The 21,435-nt window shown below is 40.8% G+C and overlaps 2 protein-coding genes across 2 annotated transcripts in view; both read left to right on the top strand.

Moving 5' to 3' along the window:
* Positions 1–10,998, top strand: part of rassf3 (Ras association domain family member 3) — a 69,898-nt gene extending 58,900 nt beyond the window's left edge. Inside the window, exons 3-7 of the mRNA XM_030440238.1 lie at positions 314–421; positions 2,939–3,112; positions 3,576–3,663; positions 5,310–5,425; positions 5,539–10,998. Coding sequence (XP_030296098.1) covers positions 314–421; positions 2,939–3,112; positions 3,576–3,663; positions 5,310–5,425; positions 5,539–5,688 — 636 coding nt within the window. The 3' untranslated portion in view covers positions 5,689–10,998. The remainder of the gene's footprint in view (positions 1–313; positions 422–2,938; positions 3,113–3,575; positions 3,664–5,309; positions 5,426–5,538) is intronic.
* A 2,056-nt stretch (positions 10,999–13,054) lies between these two features.
* Positions 13,055–19,742, top strand: LOC115595119 (adipocyte plasma membrane-associated protein). Its single transcript, XM_030439236.1, has 9 exons — positions 13,055–13,170; positions 14,650–14,739; positions 15,175–15,296; positions 15,438–15,539; positions 15,918–16,070; positions 16,173–16,288; positions 17,686–17,846; positions 17,959–18,154; positions 18,963–19,742. Coding segments are annotated over exons 1-9 (1,152 nt in total). The 5' UTR covers positions 13,055–13,168; the 3' UTR covers positions 19,173–19,742.
* Positions 19,743–21,435: the final 1,693 nt, after the last annotated feature.

Genomic DNA, 21,435 nt, shown 5'->3' on the forward strand with positions numbered 1-21,435 from the left:
GCAGACAGAACCAGCGTCGGGCTGCACGGAGTAGATTGAGCCAGGCAGGAAGTCAGACAACAGGCTGATACATAGCATTCTGTCAATATTCAAAATGAAAGACACCTCAGCAGACTCGGGAGCGACGGCACAACAAAGTCTGAATTAACCACCACATATTTGTGTCGGATATTGTGTTGAATGTGAACTGTTTTTACACGTGCTCTCATCCACGTTTTCCTGCACATTGTCCTGACAGACGCTGTTCTGTTGAATTATCTCAGTTGACTTGTGACTTATCGTGTCATGTTTCCCTTTTTCTTCTGTCCGTCAGGATGTGGAGAAGGAGAGAGAGCTGCGGACCGAGTTCAGCAGGGAGGAAATCAGGCAGAGGATCGAGCTGTACAACTCGGTGACCAAAGACCACCTCAAAATGACACTCGTAAGTAAAACACACACACACACACACGAGCTGAGTCAGTGGGTTGTGTGTATTTAAATTGGAGCTTGTCACTCTTTTAAAAACAGCAGAAATCTTGTACAAAGCAGTTTTTTGTCATGTAGATATTCTGTGTGTTGCTGCTGCTGCTTCTTCTGTTAAACCGCTGTATGACGTTTAAAAAGTGTCATCAAGGAACTAAAATACTTCTGATCCTTTACTTAATTAAAAGTAGATAATAACATTGTCTAAAAATACTCCATACTGCTATTAAAAGTCCTGAAGTACTCATTGTGGGGAAGGGCTTCTTTAAAACTGACATAAGATTACAGAATACTTTTTTCCACTAATGAATACACGTGACAGCATTTTAATGTTGTTCTGTAGCACGTTTAAGATGTTTGTATACTTTAAATCAAAGCAGCCTATCATCTGTCTGTCATGCACAAAGTAACTGGTAACTAAAAGTGTCAAGTGTAGAGGGAGAAATCACAAAGTCTGTCATAATTGTCAAGAAAAAGTAAATTAGTGACTCAGTCTACTCAGTACTTCCACTTCTGTTGATATTCATGTTTAATTTAAAGTCTTTATCGTCTCTGAAGGATCGTTTGTGACTAAAATGGCCAAACGTACAAAACACCAGATGATAATACAATCCTACGAGATGAAGGCCGATGTATTTTATAAAGCACTATAATATTTACTTAAAGCAAATTTGGCTCTGTACAACCGCTCCAAGGGTTGATATATCGAGAACAAAAGGAAAAGTGAGTGTTACCGCTCGACCTGGACCACCAGCACTCTAACTATCTAATTTAGGAGTAGAGAGACACTCTAGAAAAAACAATGAAGGTGGAGAAGATCTTTCCTGTCTTCGCTGCGGTCTTTTGTATGCGTTCCTGAATAAACACACTTTAATCAACTCGTTATTCGCTCCCCATTTAAAGATAAAAATATGCTGATATGAACATAAGTGGAACAGCTGTGACGTCCAAACAGGCAGAGTCCTGCCGGCTTTAAATCTCAACTTTTAAGGTGTGCTGATGTTTCAACATCCACGCTGTCCTCCTCCTCCTCCTCCTCCTCCTCCTCCTCCTCCGCCTCCTGCTCGCATTCCTCAGCAGTCACATCAGAGTGATGTGATGTTATTCCTGCTATTGTTCTCCCCCACGGTGTTTTCCTTGGCAGCGCAAAAAGTGTCTTAGATCCAGGAGAAATGAAGTATTGGAGGTGAAGTAGGGGTCCAGTGTTGTTGGTTTACAGAATTTGATATAGAAAATCCTCTTAAGTATTTTCATTTTCAGAAACATTTTCTACACAGGGGATTCAGAAAGTTCCAGGAGAAGTCAGCACAAACCAGGGAAAATGATTCATGATGAGATGTATTACAGTCTGGGTGTCGCGGAGTTGAAACCGCTCGACTCAGCAGGTAGTTCAGCCAGAAACGAGCAGGAAAGGTCCAGTAATCAGTCTGAAACCTGCTGTTCAACACCTGATAGATGTTGAGCGTCAGTGCTGATATCATCACTATGTGAAGCTTGCAGACAGACAGGATGTTTGAACCCACACCTTTGTTTCTACTTCTGTCTTTTACGCCCGTCTTTGTCTCTTTATCTCTTCATCTGTGATGGAACAAATGTGTCTCTTTGTCCTCCTCGTTATGAAACTGACCACCTTCACACTCGCTGCACGTACGCTCCTCCAGGCAGCGCATGGAGTAATGAGATTAAGATGCTCTTCCTCTGTTTGGTGCCATCTGTCCTGCAGGTCACACTGGGCTTAATGGGTGAACTGGTCTCCTATGGAGAGATCATATAGCACGTGATGCTAAATCTACAATCTCCAGTTAAAACTAACTGATAAATCACAGAACAAAGCCACGCGAAAATACAGGATATCATACACGATTGTGAATTGCTGTTGTCAAAATTGTACGTACAACATATGGCCAAAAGTATGTGGACAGCCCTGCATTTTCCTTTTTTCTTTTGTAGGTAAAGTTCATAATTAAGGATTATGATCCACCAATACCTTAAACAGTGTTAGCCAAAAGTATCTGGACACACATGTCTACTGTTAGATTAGCCTATGATGTTGTTGTCAGTAGTTACACTATTAGGCCAAAAGTATATGGACACCCCAGATTATGTGCACGTCTGTCTAATTGTTAATGTGTAGAAGTAATTTTTCCTGTTTTTGTAGTAACATGACCATAAATTAAAGATGGTGATTGATTGATACAGTAGGAAAGGCCAACCATGTCTAGCATTGCATTAGTCTGAAGTGGATTTTAGGCTTCTCTGTGTCTGTGGAGGTAAATATAAATATTGTTGTTGTTGTTGTGTCTGTTGTTACATTTATGTTTCCTTTCAATGGAACAAACAGGCTGCGATCAAAGCGCAGAAAAAAGCTTTAGTCTAAATAGTAAAAGGTGTCCACATACTTTTGACCATATAGTGTAAATCTCAAGTTGTTTGAAACACAGTACCTTAACACACTCTCTCCCCTTGTCTTTCCCAGAATGCCTCTGGTGTGTATACTGGTTTCATCAAAGTCCAGATGGACCTGAGGAGGCCGGTGACGGTGCGAGGGGGCCAGAAAGGAGCGGGAGGCGCCGTGTTGGAGGAGGCCTTCTATCTGCCCCGAGGAGTCAGCAACACCCTGCACATCAGCTCCAATAACACAGTCCGACAGGTGGCTAACACACACATCATGCACACACACACACACACACACACGTCAACACAACTTCATTAGGATCTGATGACATACGGGATGAAGTCAGGGTTCAACAGGACAGACGCTGATGTTGAAGTTTTAATAAAAAAAGGTGATTGAGTTCAGTCAGTTTCGTGTGTTTTTCTGACATGTTGATTAATTTCCATTGATTGAGAACGTCAGTATATCACATCTGCAGGAATGACAGTTTCTGATTGGCCGGCAGGTGTCTGTTAAAATCATTTATACACAAAGTTTAATAAGTTACCTTCCAAACACAAAGCGATACAAATGTTTTACTGTGAGGTGTCAAAACGATATTTGAAAACACATTTTTTGCTACTGATCCTGTTGTTTATGCACTGTCACTCATTATTCACAAGTTCATGTTAGTGTCATTGGTGTTGGTGTTAATAAAGTTTTTTTTATCCGTGTCCAGGTGATCATCGCCTTGCTGAACAAGTTCACAGTCGCAGATAACCCGGCCAAGTATGCCCTGTACAAACGCTACCGCAGAGAGGAGCAGGGTAAGACTGTGTGTGTGTGCGCGCGTGTGTGTGTGTGTATGTTTGTGTGTGCGCGTGTGTGTGTGTGTGTGTGTGTGTGTGTGTGTGTGTGTGTGTGTGTGTGTGTGCGTGACAGTGAAAGCGACGCGGCTGGAGTCAGTGTTTCATGCCACTCATGCCAAGCTCCGTATCAGATGCTTTGGCACTTACGTAGTGACGACAATCTGTGTGTGTGTGTGTGTGTGTGTGTGTGAATGCCTCACCCTCTTGTTGGATGCCACAGGGCTCTCCCCACTATCAGCAGCTCAACAGGAATACCCACACATCCATATAAATACACACACACATACACACACTCCATGAATAAACAGCTGTTGCAGGGTCACATATTATCTTTCAGCCTCTTTAGCGTCTCCAAGAAAGGACAAAGATGGAGTTTACGGGCCTCATATACTACTGTATCACATATATTGAATTAGTCTGACTTGTTTTTATGTCTCGTTTGAAGTCTGTGAAACATTTTGCCCCCAAACTTTTATAGAGATTTGGGGTGTTTTGTGTGTTACTGCTGTGATTTAAGCCTACCGCTCTGTTTTTACCTCATTACTGGAGACATACAGTGAGACTCAGCCTGCTAATAAAAGACGACGTCTAGACACAAGTCTGACGGCAGATGTATGGAGACTTCATGCAGGCTTCACTCAGTCTTGAAAGTTTTGCAAAATCCTTTTCAAGACGAGGAAAGAAATGCTTGACTTTCAACATATCTGGTGTTTCATCGAGTCACTCGTTTCTTTGTTGTCTCTTTGCATTCAAATTAGCAAGAATTAGATTAAAAAGTATCTTGAAAGTGCTTGAAATGTAAAAAAACCAACCTGTCAGACGATGTGGTTGAGTCGTGTTGCTTCTCTTTCATCAGAAATATGAAGTGGTGAACAGACTGTGGTGTTGAAATGCAGAAACATCTGTGACCTTCAGTTTCAGGATGAAACAAAGTGACTCCAGTTGAGGTTTTGATATCAGCCTGAAAGAAACAGATATGCTCAGTTTGTTCTTCTTCCTGCTGTTTGAGGTTACAGCAGCCTTGAGCATTTACGTAAATACTCTTATTATAGGTGAAAGCTACATGACATGAGGCCTCTAATGCAGCACAAAGCTACATCTAAAATGTTATAACCACCTTTATTGAAACACGTCAGACTTTATCGTTACATATGCTAACGTCTCACTGTCGTTCTTTATATAGATACTGTCCAGCTCTGATCCAGGCTAGCAGCTCTCACCCAGCTCCAAAGTGTTTATGCTAAGCTAAGCTAAAGTAACTGGCTGATGGCTGTAGACAAAAAGCTTCTCGCCAAAAATGATCAACAACTAAAGGAGTGTTGGTCTTTAAAAGTGCCGTTTCGTCTGTCTCAGTCTGGTGCTTTGATACTTTCACTGTGATGCCAGTTCAGTCAAACAACATGGACGTCTCTCCTTCTGTTTTTGTAAATTACTGTGGTTGTTAATGTGCCGCGCCCATCCTTTCATCCTCTGCCAGCCCTGTTTATATGCACACAAACACACACACACGACGCGAACACAGTGGTGCCTGCCTGTATGTGGCTTGTAGGAATGATGAACGTGCCGCGCTGACTAAATTAATCTGTGCGTGTGTGTCCCTGCAGTTTATGTGTGTAAGCTGGCGGATGGCGAGCAGCCGTTGTTCCTTCGTCTGGTGGCGGGACCCGACACCGACACGCTCAGCTTCGTGCTGAGAGAGCAACAGACGGGGGAAGTCATGGTAACGCTACACCCCGATCATCAAAACAAAGACGAAGCAGAAACAAACTGCACACTGCAAACTCTAAAATCTGCTGCTTGTATAAAGTTTGTTTGCTTTTCTTCTGTTTCCAGTGGGATGCGTTCTCCATCCCCGAGCTGCGCAACTTCCTGCGGATCCTCGACAAGGAGGAGGATGAGCAGAGGGAGGCGGTGATTCGCCGCTACGAGGCCTACCGCCAGAGACTGCAGGAGGCGCTGCAGGAGGTCAGAGGGCCTTCCTAAAGGATTAACCTCCTAAAAACAGGACTACTGCCCCCTAGAGGGACGGAGGAGGCGATCTCTAAACTCCTCAGAGGATAAAAGTAGTGTAAATTTTGATGGAGAGAGGGATGTGGACGCAGAAGGAGAGAAGAGGATCCAGCGCCTGGAAGAAGGGATGAAGAGGACAGAAACTGAGGGGGCAGCAAGCGATGGACAAGTGAATAAAGGGATGAACGGACAGTATTGGGATGGATGTTTAATTCAGCCTGGATTAAAGACTTCAAACTGCTGCCTGCAGTCTGTCTGCTCACACCAAAGATTCACTCAACTTGTGCCATATTCACTCGTCCTCTCCCTCGTCCTGCTCCTCTTCTCTCACTCTGTCCTGCTGTAATATAATTTATACAGTTCATCTGATTCCTCTTCGTTTCTCCCCATCGTGAAAAAAGACTCAAGGCCATATGTTGAGTTAGAGTTTTATTTAATTTGTTTGTTTCAAAAGGTCTGTACATATTTTTTTTTTCTTAATTTATATGGGTGAAGCTTTTTATCTTTTTTCTTTTTTTTTTTCCTTGAAGCAGAAAAGTCTTATTCGAGTTTATTCTACAGAGGCGCAGCGCCAATCTGGTTGTTGACACAGACACGGAGAATAGTTTATCCAGACTGCTACCAAATACACAGTGAGCATCAGAAACAGTCTTTGAAGCTGGAACTACAAGACGGGAACACAAGGACAGTTAGAGAACACACAGAGAGTGAAGACGGCTCGATCGATGTCGCCGGAGAGTTGAGAAATATTTCTGAATTAGAAATGAAGAAGTAGCCTGCATGTATGAACGTACGGAGTCTCAAGTGGGCCAATTTAAAAGTGTATTTTAATTTATTTGTGTTACATTATAATCTAAAAATTACACATGTATTCTTTTATTGTTATGGCTTTTAATAGAACATAAAGAATGCAAAATAAACAATAATGAAACCGCCTAAGTCACCTATGGCCAATATATAAAAACTGATATAATTATAGATAATAGAATGTATTTTAGTTTACACCATTTGCATTGTTCAGGTATAGAACCTATAGAAATATCAATTAATAATGAAGTTGTTAGTTTATTTTAAGCAGCAGATTGTGACAAAATAACAAAAAAAACGACAACTCAGAAAGAAATTCAAATACATTTAAAAATATCTTTGTAACTTATTACATTTACTGTTATTTTTATGCATGAATATTCTGGAAATGTAACAACACCATCAATAATATATATTTTTTAACATTTGATTACAATTATTGGCACACTTGAGACTCCATAGAGTTTGCCTGAAACTGAAAGTGAAGAGACGTGAGACGAGGTTCTATTAGGTTTGTATTTCAGGTTTAATGTGACACAAACTTTACGTGACTTTAATCAAAGACGGGAAGTTTTCTACTGATAAAAGAAGCTTGTGAGGTAGAAATGTAGTTTTGTTTATGAGAGCGAGTGAGGATGATGATGATGATGATGATGATGATGAAGAGCTGGTTGGGTTTAAAGCCGTTGGTTTGGCTGAGCATGTTCAGGTGTAGTTTGGGATAGATGTGACCCCCCTGACCTTTGACCTCTGTGTCGGTCAGAGAGGAGAGGAGTGAGATGTGACCGGTTTCTGGAAGTTGACCGAGCAGTTTAGAGGAAGTAGACGAGTAACATTAGACGGAGGAAGGAAGACGGGCGTAGAAGATAGAGGGAGTAGTACACGGGGGGAAAGATGGTGGCTGTAACCTTGAGGACGGCGACGGGATTTTCCCCCTCGAGCCGCCGTGATTAACTGCTTGTTCACTTGTTGCATTTATGAAAGCTCCTATAATCCACGGCTGAGAGAAGAGGGGAGGCCTGCGAGCGCCGATAGCCTGCGGAGAACAGGGGGAGGGAAAAATGGCTGCATTGTGTCGTTCTCCTGTCCGTCTGTCTGCAGGCGTTCATTTAAAAACGCCTGTTTTTGTGCTCTTATCTCAAGTTGAAACGTGCAGCCTTGACCTCCTTGTCAACTCTGATTTCAGCGTGGAGGATGAAAGAGGAAAATATAGGAAGGAATGAAAGGATGGTGCAGCAGAGAAGGAGATGAAGCAAAGGATCGAAGGAGAGCAGTTTAATGGAAGTGCAGAAGAAGGAAAAAGAGGACTTTCTATGAGGTGTTGCGAGTAAATAGCTGCCTTAAATAAATATGCAATGTCTTCTTTGGTACATGTAATTCATCATATACGGCTTAGAGACCAAAGAGGATCGTTTCCAGCGTAGTTTTGTAGAAAAACTTTGCTTTTTTGGGGGCTTTTTTTACTCAGACGAGTAAAGATAAATCGATGTAAAACGCTTCACTGTCTGAGCTGAATGAAGTCGAAGCGACGCTTGTACAGTACAAAGCCGCCATCTAGTGGACAAATACTGCAACTATTCTCTTACTTCTGTGTCAAATCTATATCTTAAATGTTTTATTTTAACTGTTTTTTTGTTATAACCAAAGATATTTTTGTGGTGTTGCCTGGAGCAAGAAGTATATTAGAGGCCTCTTCCCACCGGAGGAACAAACATATATAGTTCAGAGTTTTATTTAAAAGGGTTTTAACCCTGGTTTATTTTACTATCAGACACTGGGTTAAAGCTGTGGAAGACAAAACAGGCCACGATGATTCGAATCTTACAAGCAACTGAATACCTGATGATGATTTTTAAAGGGTCACTACACCGACTTTGTACATGAAGTTCAGTTAACTGGTGAGAATTAAAGCAAAATAACCCTAATGATGTCACAATGATGTCATCAAGCTCAGACTAGAGCCTCAAAATTGTAAACAAACAAGCCTCAGAGGCAGGGATGGTCTAATGGAGGACATGACTGAGTTGCATTATGGGAAGTGTAGTATGTAGTAATTTTGGAGCTTGACCTGTAAAAGGGACTGAAATGAATCTGTCCCTCTTTGAGTGTAAGAATAGTTATTACTTATATATTAGTATTAACATTTAACTTTGAAGATTTTTATTTTTTTCTTTGACATCCTCAATAAGAAATTTGAAGTTGTGCAACTGATAAAACATTGTTTTTATTATTCTATATCTTTTTTATTTGTAGATGTTTGCAAATTCAGAAAAAAATAAGTAAAATGTATTCAAGTTGCTCCAGTTTAATAAATAATAAAGTTACTCAACTTGGTGAAAAACAAGATATTTTAAAGATTCAAATAACATAAATTAGGTGTTCAGTTGTTTAGAGATCTCAAGCATTTTGGCCCTTGTTTGCTTCCATACTATATAATTTAAAATGATATGAAAAAGTCTGCATGGAAACAGTTAATGAATCTTAAAGCCATGTCGTTGTTTTTGATGTCGTTGTTGTTGTTTGTGTATCTGATAAACAACATTTAGCTGTTTAAAACAGAACAAAACCAGACGAGTCGTATCAATTTATATTTTTTTTTGGGCACTTTAACGTTGAATTCAGGGACGACGGGTTTATTTTTTTTAATTTCTCCTTTTTTTCTCCTGCAATCTGCCGCCATCACACTTTCTACTTAATCTTAACATCTAATTCACTATAATCTTACTTTGTTCAGCTCCGCTCATGGTTATATGTTCCTTTTTTTTTGGAAGTAAAGTGTGACAGAAGTGTTTTTAAAGCTCATTTTTTTTTTATTTTTGGTCTCAACGAGCTTCTGTAATGATTTCTGAGTTAGCTGTAGACTGTGAAACGTTGCATGTGTTCCTGTTTGTCTCTTCGTGTACATCCATGCTAACTGTGCACACCGCTGCGCTGTTCAACACTAAAGCGCGCGTCATCGTAGAGTCAACGGCGGGTCGGGCAGCATTTTGTAGAATCTGTGGAGTCTAAATGTTGTTGGTGAAATCAAATGTAATTTCTTCAAATGCTGTCAGATCTGCTGGTGATGTAAATTAGAGCTTGCTGATCAGTGTATTGATTATAAAAAGCTTCTGGGCCAGTAGTGTCTATGAATGAAGAGTTGATCCACCTGGTGTGTATTCAGACATCTTGTTTTAAGGCTGGTTAATCAAAACTAGAGTCACAGAGCGCAATCGATTGGTTTAAGGTTCATTTTTGAGCTTGTTGGTAGTTAAACAAAAAGTTTTAAATGATCCTATTGGTTATTATTTCTTGTTTTAATACTCGATAGATGAATATTTATTTATTTTTGTTTGTGGTTTTAAAAAATATCACAATTTTAGATTTAAAAAACAAAAAAACTTGTTAATTTGTGACCTGATCAAGAAAACAATCTCACCACATCCTCGCTGTTCGAAGCCTCTCTGGAGCTTTTGATCATAAAACATGAACTTCAACAGGAGTTTTATTTTCTTCTGAACACTTTCATGGACTTTTTATCCGACTGATATGTTTCTTTTAGAGCCAATAAGGATAACGGTTATTAATAACAAGGAGATTTATATCGAGAAGTTCTTGGTGTCAAAACTATCTGCAGTTTGCTTCAGTACTGTACTTTTTGACATTATTTCGAGGTTCTTAACTTGAGCATTTCTATTTTTTGCGTCTTTATGTTTCCACTGCGTTTATGTATAACTTTAGTGACTAGTTACACGGTAAAATCTGAAACATTGTGGTGAGATTATTTTCCCAAGACCGCAAAATTTGCTCATGAGCTTAAATTTCTGAGCAGTTTTTGGCAATAAGATAATTTTTCCTTAGTTTTGTCGATCTGTGTCTCGTGTTTGAACAGCCAGGATCTGTCATATTAAAAGCCAAAGATCTGTGTGTAGCTCTTCCGCCATTTTATCGATATTATTTTTTCCACTTCTGCTTCTTTTTTTTTTAGTTGCTGTTGTTGTACGTAGGGACTCGGATGTTCTACGATTCATCAGGTTCATCTCACATGATGAGTTCCACGTAAGCATCTGAGCTCCAAAACACAAACTCTGTTGTTCTACACTTGATTAAAAAAAAAAGAGGTCACAGGTTTGAGACCTGAGGTGCAAAAAAAAACATTTTTGTTCAAAGAATCAAAGAAAGGAAACCCAACAGTAAGTCAGTGGTTGTATTTTAAGAGAAGATTAAGTTTAATTTGGCGTTTGCGCTCAGGTCTGACAGCTCGGACCTCTGCAGTGCCTTTTCTAAAAGTCTGACAGCAGCAGGACGACGAGCTGCAGACAGAATAACGGACCTGCAGGACAGAAGCTGGGTTTCATCAGATGATGCTTTTCGCAACAGTTTTTTTTTTAAATTTTTGTTGGTATCTTGTGGTTTCTTCTTTGAATCGTTACCAAACGTGGCCTTTCCTCACACAAGGCGGGCTGCATCTATTAAAGGTGAAATTAAAACAACCAAGTCATGCGTCGGAGTGTTTTTGTGTGTGTTTTATATCAGATGTTGCAACATTTGTTTTTATGTTCTGATTTAATTTGGTTTGATGAAAGTCATTCAGCCACTTTAGAGGCAGATAAGATCATTTCACAGTTTGTAGTTGACAAGAGGTGAAAGTTCAGATTATTCATTAATTACTCGATTGAAAGAAAAGTTAATTTGCAACTAATTTGACACTTTTAAAGTAATTTCTTCAATAAAAAATTGACAAAATTCACTAGTTCCAGCGATCTGAAATGCTAAAATGAGAAAAGCAAGTTTGCAGTGTCATGTCTGACCAATATGCAGGTACAGGAGCCGGTTAGCTTAGCTTAAAAACATAAAAACTGAAAGCCGGGAAAACAGCAAGCTTGGTTTTGTCCAAAAGTTTGGTAAAATTTACATGAAAGAAACAAAATAATTGTTCATTAGTGACAAAGGTAGCTAGCTGTTTCCCCTGTTTTTGTTATGCTAAATTAAGCTATGACACAAGGGGTAGTATTACTGTGCTAATCTAGTTGCCTCTAATAAAAACTAATTAAGTGTATTTCCAAGAATGTAGATTACTCCTTTTATAGCTCTCTTCGTGAGAAGTTAAAACTAGGAAACTGTTAGCTTAGCGTTAAGACTGGAAGCAGGGGGGAAACAGCTAGCCTAGCGCTGTCCAAAGACAACAAAATTGCCTGAAACAACCTTAAGTGTCACAATTTAACTTTTATCTTGTTTAGCGTCTGATTCATCACACTTGTGTTTCCTGTTTTCCCTGTTTTTTATTTTTTGCGCTAAGCTACGCTAACCAGCTGCTGTTTCTTCACATTTGGCAGCCTTTAAACTGCGAAATCGTTCTTCTCTGCCTATAAAATCCTCTTCCAGCGTCTGTCTCTGCCAGCAGAGTGTCTTTATGTTTTCTCGACATTATTCATGTTGAAACGCGTGCTGTCAGTATTTTGGCTGCACTGTTGGCTGCAGCACATTAACGCAGCGCCTCCTCCTCTTGTCCTCTGTGTGACCCCAACTTAAATAACTGCACCCACAAGAGGAGGGAAACCCCCTCAACCTCCTCCTCCTCCTCTTTCTCCTCCTCTCACAGACAAACATTAAACTGTGTCAGACATAAAGCTGCAGCACTGAGCCTGTCAGTGCAGCCTTCAAAGTAAAAGAGTGTTTCGTAAGTTTTGGTTACGTGGAAGATGTTTGAAGGGGAATAAAGTCAGGATTGTGAAACTCACTAGTCCTCGTCTAACCTCTGGACGCTTGGCTTTGGGTGTAACCCTCCATGCATTGTGAGGAGCCTCTCGGTGTTGACATCAGAGGCTCTCTCCTCCTTTGGCCGGCTCATTATGTCGCCTCTCTGTGGGCTTTTTGACATTGTGACCTGAAGTCATGGTTTCCACTTACTTTCAGGACCCCAAGGTGCTTCAGTCTTCAGTTTGGATCATCATCCTTCTCTTTGATACCATCCGACCACACTTATCTAGTCTGAACTGCTGTAGATCCTGTAGCATGTTTGTTGTACCTGGACCGGGAGGTTGAATCCTGGTCAGGGTGTGGCTGTCCAGGTGGGCCCTGAGGCCAGGTCGTTCATGCTACCAGCCTCCGTCAGTCAAACCAGGTCAACATATGTTATATATATATTATTTATAGTATACTGATTTTGACAGTTTGGGTTTTCTCGCTGCCTGTTTTGTTTTAATAACTTGTTTTTATTAGGAAAGTAATTTACACTTGTATTAATTTTCCTGTATTTAAATAATTTTTTTTGTTTCTTTACTTAATAGTCAAGCATTTTGACCTCCAAACGACATGACTCAGGTTTATTTAAAGTCAGTAAGGGCTTGAAAAGAAGGAACAGTTATAGTTTTAACAGGTTTAAATATTTTCTATTTAAAAGAAGTGTTCAAGTAAAGTAACTGCTCCCCTTCCACTTGAATAGTAAGTAAATTAATTTCCTTAATGTAAATTTCTCACAAGTCTGGCAAAACAGTCAAACAACTCGAACCGGAAACATGCGCTTTACGACTTTTATTTTGAAGGCCTCGCCGGATGCTCCTGTACACGCTCAGGTGCGTTTGACGCTCCGTCATCTCCTCCCGTTGAGTCAGACCTGAGTGATCCACAGGAAGAGGAGCCTCAACAACTCTCTCAGAACTCAACTATGTAAGTTTAACATTTTAATTATTTTGAACTTCCGGTCTGAAATGTTTCGTTCGGACCGGCTGTGGTCGCTTTTAGCTCCGCGAGCGCCAGAAGTGTGAACACTCTGTCCGCGTCGCCAGACTGCGTTCACAAATCTTCCAATTGTTTCTGCAAAATCAGCGGCGTGTTGAAAGAAACAATTAAAGACCATATTTTGAACTATTAAGGGACAAACTTGTGTTCGGCATCAATAAATGCACCAAGCTGCGCATATTTAAAGAGACAAGCGGCCAACTGCCGGTTCAGGTGTTGCTTTCACACGCATCAGTTGTGGGCGGTGAAGGTGCAAGGTGCCAGGTCGCCTCTTAAAAAGCTCTGTTTCCAAATGTGGTTCTTAATGGAACACTGTTGTCTCACTGCAGAGAAAAAGTAGACATGACAACTTTTTATAAGTTTTGATTTTATTCACAGTTTCACAGGCAAGTTGAGTTTTTCCACATGTGAATATGAAATAGTTTCATACATGTGTGAATTTTAAACTTTCAAACACAATGTCACATGAAACGGGCATTTTCCCCAAGTTTTTATTGCTTTTATTCACATGTTAAATTAGTGAATAGTATTTCCAAAGACATCACAGCTAACACACATAAAATTAATCAAGGTGATAAAAAGTATGCAACCAGTACGTTTGATCCTCAGTAAAATCAGAGTCAGTGGAGAGAACAATGGAGGCAGTTTGTATGTAAAGTATTGTACCAGACACCAGGCCTGATGACCTTTTGATTGACTGATGCATGACTGTAGGTTGCAACACATCACTCCAATCATGCAAAGAGCTGCAGAACTTCCCTGCAGTGATTTCCCTTCCGTCCTGTAACGTCACTACAGAACCAAATCTTTACATTTAGTTGATAAACATACATGCAGCGGCTGCACTCTACAATCTTATTTATTTACGTTGACCTGTAGTCCTGTTCAGTCTCCGCTTACACAACTGACTCTTGGACCGATGGGATCAGCTTTTGTGCAACATATTACAGATCCTGTGTTTCTTAAACATGTCAAAGTTCACTCCACCACATGTGACACGACGCCAGTGACTTACTTTTCTGCTGATTGTGACCTCCAGACAACATAATCCTTTTATTTTGAAGGTTACAACACAGTGAAAGCTTTTGAAATGTGCAGTCGATGAATATGGAAGGAGGAAAACTACCAAGAATAAAAGAAACAACTCAGATAAATGAAACTTATTCTTCTCAGTATCCTTTTTTTTTTTTTTTTTTTTTATTTTTTACATTTTTGCTAAAATAAAACAAAGTCCAGCCGGCTATGTGTTTTGTAATTTAAAAGTAACCTGAATATAAATATTTTACATCTGTTTTTGTTGTTTTAAATATTTGTTTTTGCAAGAAGGCATAAGAAAAGGTCACTACATTTACAATAATCAACATAACTGCACTGAAATGTCTCATTTTATTTCTGCCCTCTGTTCAGGTTTGGTAGGAGATCGTTGTTAGCCGCTCTGCTCGCTGTGGCTGTTGGCGTTTACCTGCTGCCTTCTCCTATAGACCCCAAACCACATGTGTAAGTACACACACACACACACACACACACACACACACACACACACACACACACACACACACACAAACTGCCTTCTCTCTGATGACCAGCAGGGAGCGACTCCACTGGTCTCAAAAAGAAGTCTGATTGTATGTAAGCTTATGAGAAAGTGAGTCTACCTCTCACCTCATTTATCCCTTCAGTGAAATAGTTTCCTAACAAGTTTATAATCTCAATCTCTAGTTTCAAGCCCTCTTCAACGCACTAGAAGTTCATTTTGTAAATTTTGATCCCATTAGAGAAAAAACAGGATAAAAACAGCTGATCCAATCAGAGTTTCCTCTCCAGCTCCACCCTCTCGTCCAAATATGGTCACTTCGTTCTTCTACTTCTTAGTGTGATTCCATTCCTGTAGTTACATTAAATTTGTCGATCAATCCCAACCTGCTCCTCCAGACTGAAGGGGCCTCCTCCGGCCCTCGAGGGGCCGCTGGCCGTCAACACCCGACTGCAGAAGGGCCGCAGGCTGTTCACTGGGAAACTACACGGACCAGAATCCTTCACTTCCGATGAGGAAGGTGAGCGTCCTGGATTTTATTGGTGTGATTTAACTCTCCTCAAGGGCTTTGACCTCTGCCTGTCTGCACCTGTACGTCTCAGGTGACATGCTGAAGTTAGGTGTGTGTGTGTGTGTGTGTGTGTGTGTGTGTGTGTTTCAGGTAACGTGTACACAGGAACCGTTGACGGGAAGCTGTGGAGGATCGGTCCCGATGACAGCCTCACCCTCATCACGCAGATGGGACAGAATTTACCAGAATGTGGTTCGTGTTTTTTTTTTATTATTATTATTATGATCACACGTCTGTTTCTTCTTCTGTGTTTGTTCAGGGACGGCCGTATCCTTCCTCTCATCCTCCGACACTTTCCTTCACACTCGGTTAAACACTCCCACACTTCTCTTTAGGACCTGATGTCGGTGTTACTAGTTGTTCTTTTCTTGTGCTGACAGTATTTTGGCGGCTTTAAGACGACAAAGAAACTAATTTAAGATTCTTACTGGTGCTCGAAATCCTTAAAAACTCTTGAATGTGGTATTGAAGGTTTGAAGGATGCGTGGAAGCATAATTGTGGTTGTTTACGGCCCAACAACATCCGATGTAAAGTGATGTCAGTTGAGTCTGTTGTGCGTCTGTGTGCAGGCAGCAGCACAGACTTCGAGCCTGTGTGCGGTCGTCCTCACGGCGTCCGTTTGGATCGCCACGGTCAGCTGATCGTCGCCGACTCGTACTTCGGGCTGCACAGCGTCGACCCCAAAACCGGAGAGAAGACTCTGCTCCTGGCTAACTCACAAGGTAAAGTGTTTGTGTGTTGGTACGCATTCTGGGATTGAATTTTTATAAATGAATCTCTTGTATGTGTGTGTGTGTGTGACCCTCCTTTTAATCCTTCCTCAGGTGCTGACGGCGTTCCCTTCGCCTTCCTTAACGGCCTCGAGATTTCCTCCCAAACTGGGATCATTTACTTCACCGACTCGTCCAGTCGCTGGGGGCGCAGACACGTCAAACTAGAGGTGAGACGAGGGAAAAGATGTTTTCGATTTTAAAATGTGACGCATCTAAAAGAGTTGAAAGGAGGGAGAGTGAAGTGAGCAGCAGGCGCTCTTTACAAAAATAAAAATCCCCTAATAGATAACCGGGCAAAGAAAAGCTGCGGGCAGGATACATCAAGGCTTTTTTCAGCGTTGCTCGGCAACCGCAGTCCTTTTAAAAACACACACACACACACAGACAAGGACACACTCGATCTTTTTGTACCCGTCCATCTGGACCGTTTGCCAAAAAACGCTGAGAGTCCTTTCAGTTCAGAAAACAGACGAGGCTGCTGACGAGGAGAGACATGTCAACATGCACTCGATGTTAAAAAGAGAAAACTGGTCGACACGGAAGCTGCACACGTCAACAACCAACCAATGAATCACACATGTACACATTAATGTATTGATTAATGTGTTTCCGTGTTTAATAGCCACTGAGCCAAGTTTCAAACTGTAAAAATCGTTGTTATCCACATTAAATATAATGGAAATCAAAGTGTTGGACTGAATCTGAGGAGAAACTAAAGAAATGAGAGAGATATTTTGTATAGAAACACAATAATTCCTGGTTGTTGAATACAGTAAATGTATGAAAATGATAAATCTTTAAACTAAATGTAACTTTCTGAGGTTTCTAATCACGTGATAGGGAAAAAAACTAATAAAACACTAAATTTATATAAACTAAAGTGCTTTAAACAAAACTAAGTTTTACTCAAATGAGCTAAATGATCATCTAAACTGATCCAAACTTAATACTATGCTGAGCTAAATAAAACTTAAAAAGATAAACTGAACTGAACTAAGCTAAACTAAGAAATACTAAATTTAAAGCTAATCAAAACTATGCTAAGCTAAATTAAACAAGAGAGAAACAGAATTTAAAGGTGTAATATATACGAACTTTAGTTAAAAACATAAAAAAAGAATGTAAATATAACAGTTTTAATGTTATGACTTCTATGTACCGTACTGAAGCTGGTATGCTAACTTAGCTCTTCTGCTAGCATTGCTCTGAGCTCCCAGTCTGGACTGATAACTGCACGCTAACCGAGCTAATAGGCTAACTATAGTTTCAGTAAGCAGCAGTATTGGTAATATACAGACCACTATTGGTTTGACTGTGAACTTGACAGGATGACAGTTCTCACATATATTACACCTTTAAATAAGCTAAGCTAAAGAAAACTGAACTGAAAAGATAAACTAAACTTAAATCTCAACAAAACTTTACAGTGCTGAATTAAACAAACCGAACTGAATGTAGTTGGAATAAACGAACAGTTAACGTATGCTAAGCTAAGCTAAATGAAACAAAAAGATGAACCAAACAGAGCTCAGAACCTAAACTGAACCGATGTGTTGGGTCTCAGGTGATCGAGCTGAACAGCCTCGGTCGTCTCCTCGCCTTCGATCCACAAACAGGAAGTGTGACGGTTCTGCTGGACTCTCTCTACATGCCCAACGGCATCGTCCTGTCGCCTGACGAACACTTCCTGCTGCTGTCGGAGACGAGCATCGGACGCATACTCAGGTACACACACACACACACACACACACACACACACACACACACACACACACACACACACACGTTAGATAAACATCAGTTACTCAGATGTTCAGTTGCTTGTGTCCTCTCTCAGATTCTGGCTGAAGGGCCCGAAGGCCGGTACCAAAGAGATCATCATGGACAACATGATCGGTTACCCCGACAACATCCGCCTCAGCGACCACGAGACCTTCCTGGTTGGAATAACAACGACGCGGTTCAGGAAGCTCATGCCTCCCTTCCTGGACATGATCGCCCCGTACCCGGCTGTCAAACGCTTCCTGGCCAAGGTCGGTTTGTTTTACAGTGTCACTGCAGAATCACAGCTTCATCTTCCATAAAACAAATCTGGATCAGAACAAACAACAAGATGTTAAAGATTCTCACACTCATGTTAGTAGAAGTGATCTTAATCTTTACAAATTCACCATCAAACTGTATTTGATCACGCGGGAATAAATTAGCCGCATAAAGATGATTTGAATATCACCAGGAGAGAAATGCTGTCGGCAGATGAATCTACTTTCCCATGATGCATCTGCTCCTCGCTGTGTGTGATTCACAATCATTTTGTCTGTCAGTCAGGAGAGAATAACAGGCTTTGTTCCGGCTGCAGCGAGACTAGATGGTGTGTAATGTGACGGGACAGGACACACACACACACACACACTGACACACACTGACACACACACTTTCTTGGTTGAATACACTGCAGCTCCGTCACACACACACACACACACACACACACTCTTGAAAGGAGCAGGTCTGAACTCCCTGTGAACTCTGGGAAGTGTCAGTTCAGGTCAAACTGACTGAAAAACTTTATTTAAACCATGTTCGGTGGACGATGTGACCAAACTACTGAGAGCTTTTAAGTCTAAATCCTCAAATGACACCAACATGACGAGCTCAGAGTAAAAATGTAAGAAATACAAGTGTTTACATTCTCTGATCAAGCATGATTAAGCAAAATCCAGCTTCTGAAATGTCAGGATTTGCTGCTTTTCTTCTAAATAAATGAGGAGTATTTGAGTTTTGGACTGTTGAATGAGGATAATAATTATTTGCAGCCTCATTGAACTGAGCGTGTGTCTCCAGGTGATCCCTCTGAGCTGGTACAACGCCCTGCTGCCGCGCTACGCTCTGGTCCTGGAGCTCGGATTGGACGGCGAGATCGTGGGAACGCTGCACGACCCCGGAGGCCACCTGACGTGGGCCGTCAGCGACGTCTTCCAGCACCGAGGGAGGACCTACCTGGGCAGCACCGACCTGCCGTTCCTGCCCGTCCTGGAGGGATGGGAGAGCTGATGACGGACACAGAAAAACTAAACGTAGGACGATTCGTTTTTTATTACTCGGACAGTTTAAGATTCTGAACACGATCGGGCGCCTAATGTCTCTGGAGGTTTCAGTCGAACGTTCACCTCTGGAGAGACGTGTGGATCCAAACCCGGCTGGAGTTCTGCCGGTTCTGGCTGGCAACAGCGTTTCTCAGCAGGAGGTACTGACCTCCCTCAATGCAGCAGATTAAACGGAAACTTCACATGAAGAGGTGATAAATAAACCAGCTCCAGATCGGATTACGAGCTGTTTTTGGACTCGGTGTCGGACTGAAACACTGGGTCCATCAGCGTTCCCTCCAGCCATCCGCCACACAGTCCATTAACAGTTCTGTGTGGGAGCTTAAATTATTCTTCATTTAAATTAATTTGTTTTAATCCCTCTGTGTCCCAGCCTGGACGCTCAAAACATTTCTCCGTGAGGAGTTTTTAATTAGCCCTGGAAATCTGAACATTAGACTGACTGAAGACTGTGAGAATGTTCACTGTTAACACTGTAATGGAAAGTTAGTCTTTAAAATAAATATTTTGTAATTTACATTTCAGTGTTTGACTCTTTATTTCTGAATAATAAATGTGATAAATGTGTTACGGTAACTAGCAGGAAGGATATAAAGGTGAGTACAGTCTGATTCTGCAATAACAAAGATCTTAACCGTAACTAAAAGGACAAAGTATCGTGTCATTAATTAAATTCTAGCCAATCAGGGTGTGACGACGCTGTTTGGATGGAAACAGCACCGAGATGGTTCTCACGCTGATTCTGAATCAGTCCCAGACTCACTGAGAACCTCGTCCCATTAGACTGCAGCCAGAAACTCTGTTCTGTTCAGGCCTTGTTGTGTTTTCTCGGCTGCTCCACGTCATTCTAGAGAGGAAACTGTTTTTATTCTGGAACCTTCAGGCTGACATTTTATTTCACACAGGCTTGTAGGAGGCATGTGTTTATAGATTCACATGTTTTTGGAGTAAAAACATTTTTCAATTCTCTTTTTTTAGGGATTTTTTTCTTTTTCCACTTCAGAGTGAAAAACATGTTTCTCAGGGGATCCATGTGTGAAACCAAATAAAAAAATAAATAATAATTTAGAAGAACATTTTCTGTGTACGGAGCTGAAAACGAGTGACAAGAAGATTTTTATTTTCCACAGGAGTTTTTTTGTCACGCTGTTTCAGGACCACCTAAAAAAAATATAGGGGCACAATTTTTTGTTTTCATGCATGAAATGGTGAACTTTTACATTTTTGAAATATGGTTATTAGAATCAGGTGTTTTTTATAGATCTAACCCAACATGCAATAGATGTGAATAAAACATAAAAAGCTTTTAGTTGAGAACACGATGTCGTCTTGCTCTTCAGTCTCTCGTGGTCAAAATAAGGAAACAAAAACCAACAAAGAAGAAAGTTTAAAATGAAACAGATGTGGTGTTAAATTAAGTGATTCAGACCCTCTGTGATATTTTTAGAATCTTTTATTTGGACAAAAACACACAAGCCTAAAATACATCTTCAAACATCATCATCATCTTCATAAACTGCTCTGAAAAATAAAACTAAAAGGTTCCAGAAACAACAAAACAGTTCTGACAGATCGGAAAGTGCATCAGTGAATTGAAACAAAGCGATCGGCTTCAAGAGGAAATGTAATCACGACGTGTGTTGTGTCGTGTCCCGCGAGTCTCCGTCGGGGCTTTTTAAAATCTAAGTGTGTCGTCTCGTTGAACACCGAACAGACCGACCACAGAGGAAGAGAGAGCTGTACGAGTGAATGACAGTAGAGAGTGAACACGTGAAGAATCACCAGTTTGTCTGCGAGAAAATAATCCACAATTTAAAACAAACACACACACACACACACAAAAAAAGATTCAGTCTTTTTACAACACATGTCATGCAGATGAATCGACTCTCTGAATGTCACCGTGCTGCGTTTAATACGAAGAAGTTTCCCTCAAAAGTCTCCAAGTCAGATCTTTGGTTGGATTTACTTTAATAATCTGCAGATTTAATTCAAAAATTAACGCATCGCCACAAAATACTGGCTTATAGGCAGCTTGGATGTGAAACATCAGTTTAATAATCTACAAATCCCCACAGAGGGAAGATTGAAATGTGGCAGAGGGCCACAAAAGAGCCCCGATGATGGGAAAAGGACTTTTATTTTGGCGGGGTATAATCTCTTATCTTTCCCATTAGGAAATTAATCTCTGAATTTAAAGAAAGTCTCAA

This window comes from Sparus aurata, chromosome 14 (genome assembly GCF_900880675.1).
Source record: "Sparus aurata chromosome 14, fSpaAur1.1, whole genome shotgun sequence".
Lineage (NCBI taxonomy): Eukaryota > Metazoa > Chordata > Actinopteri > Spariformes > Sparidae > Sparus > Sparus aurata.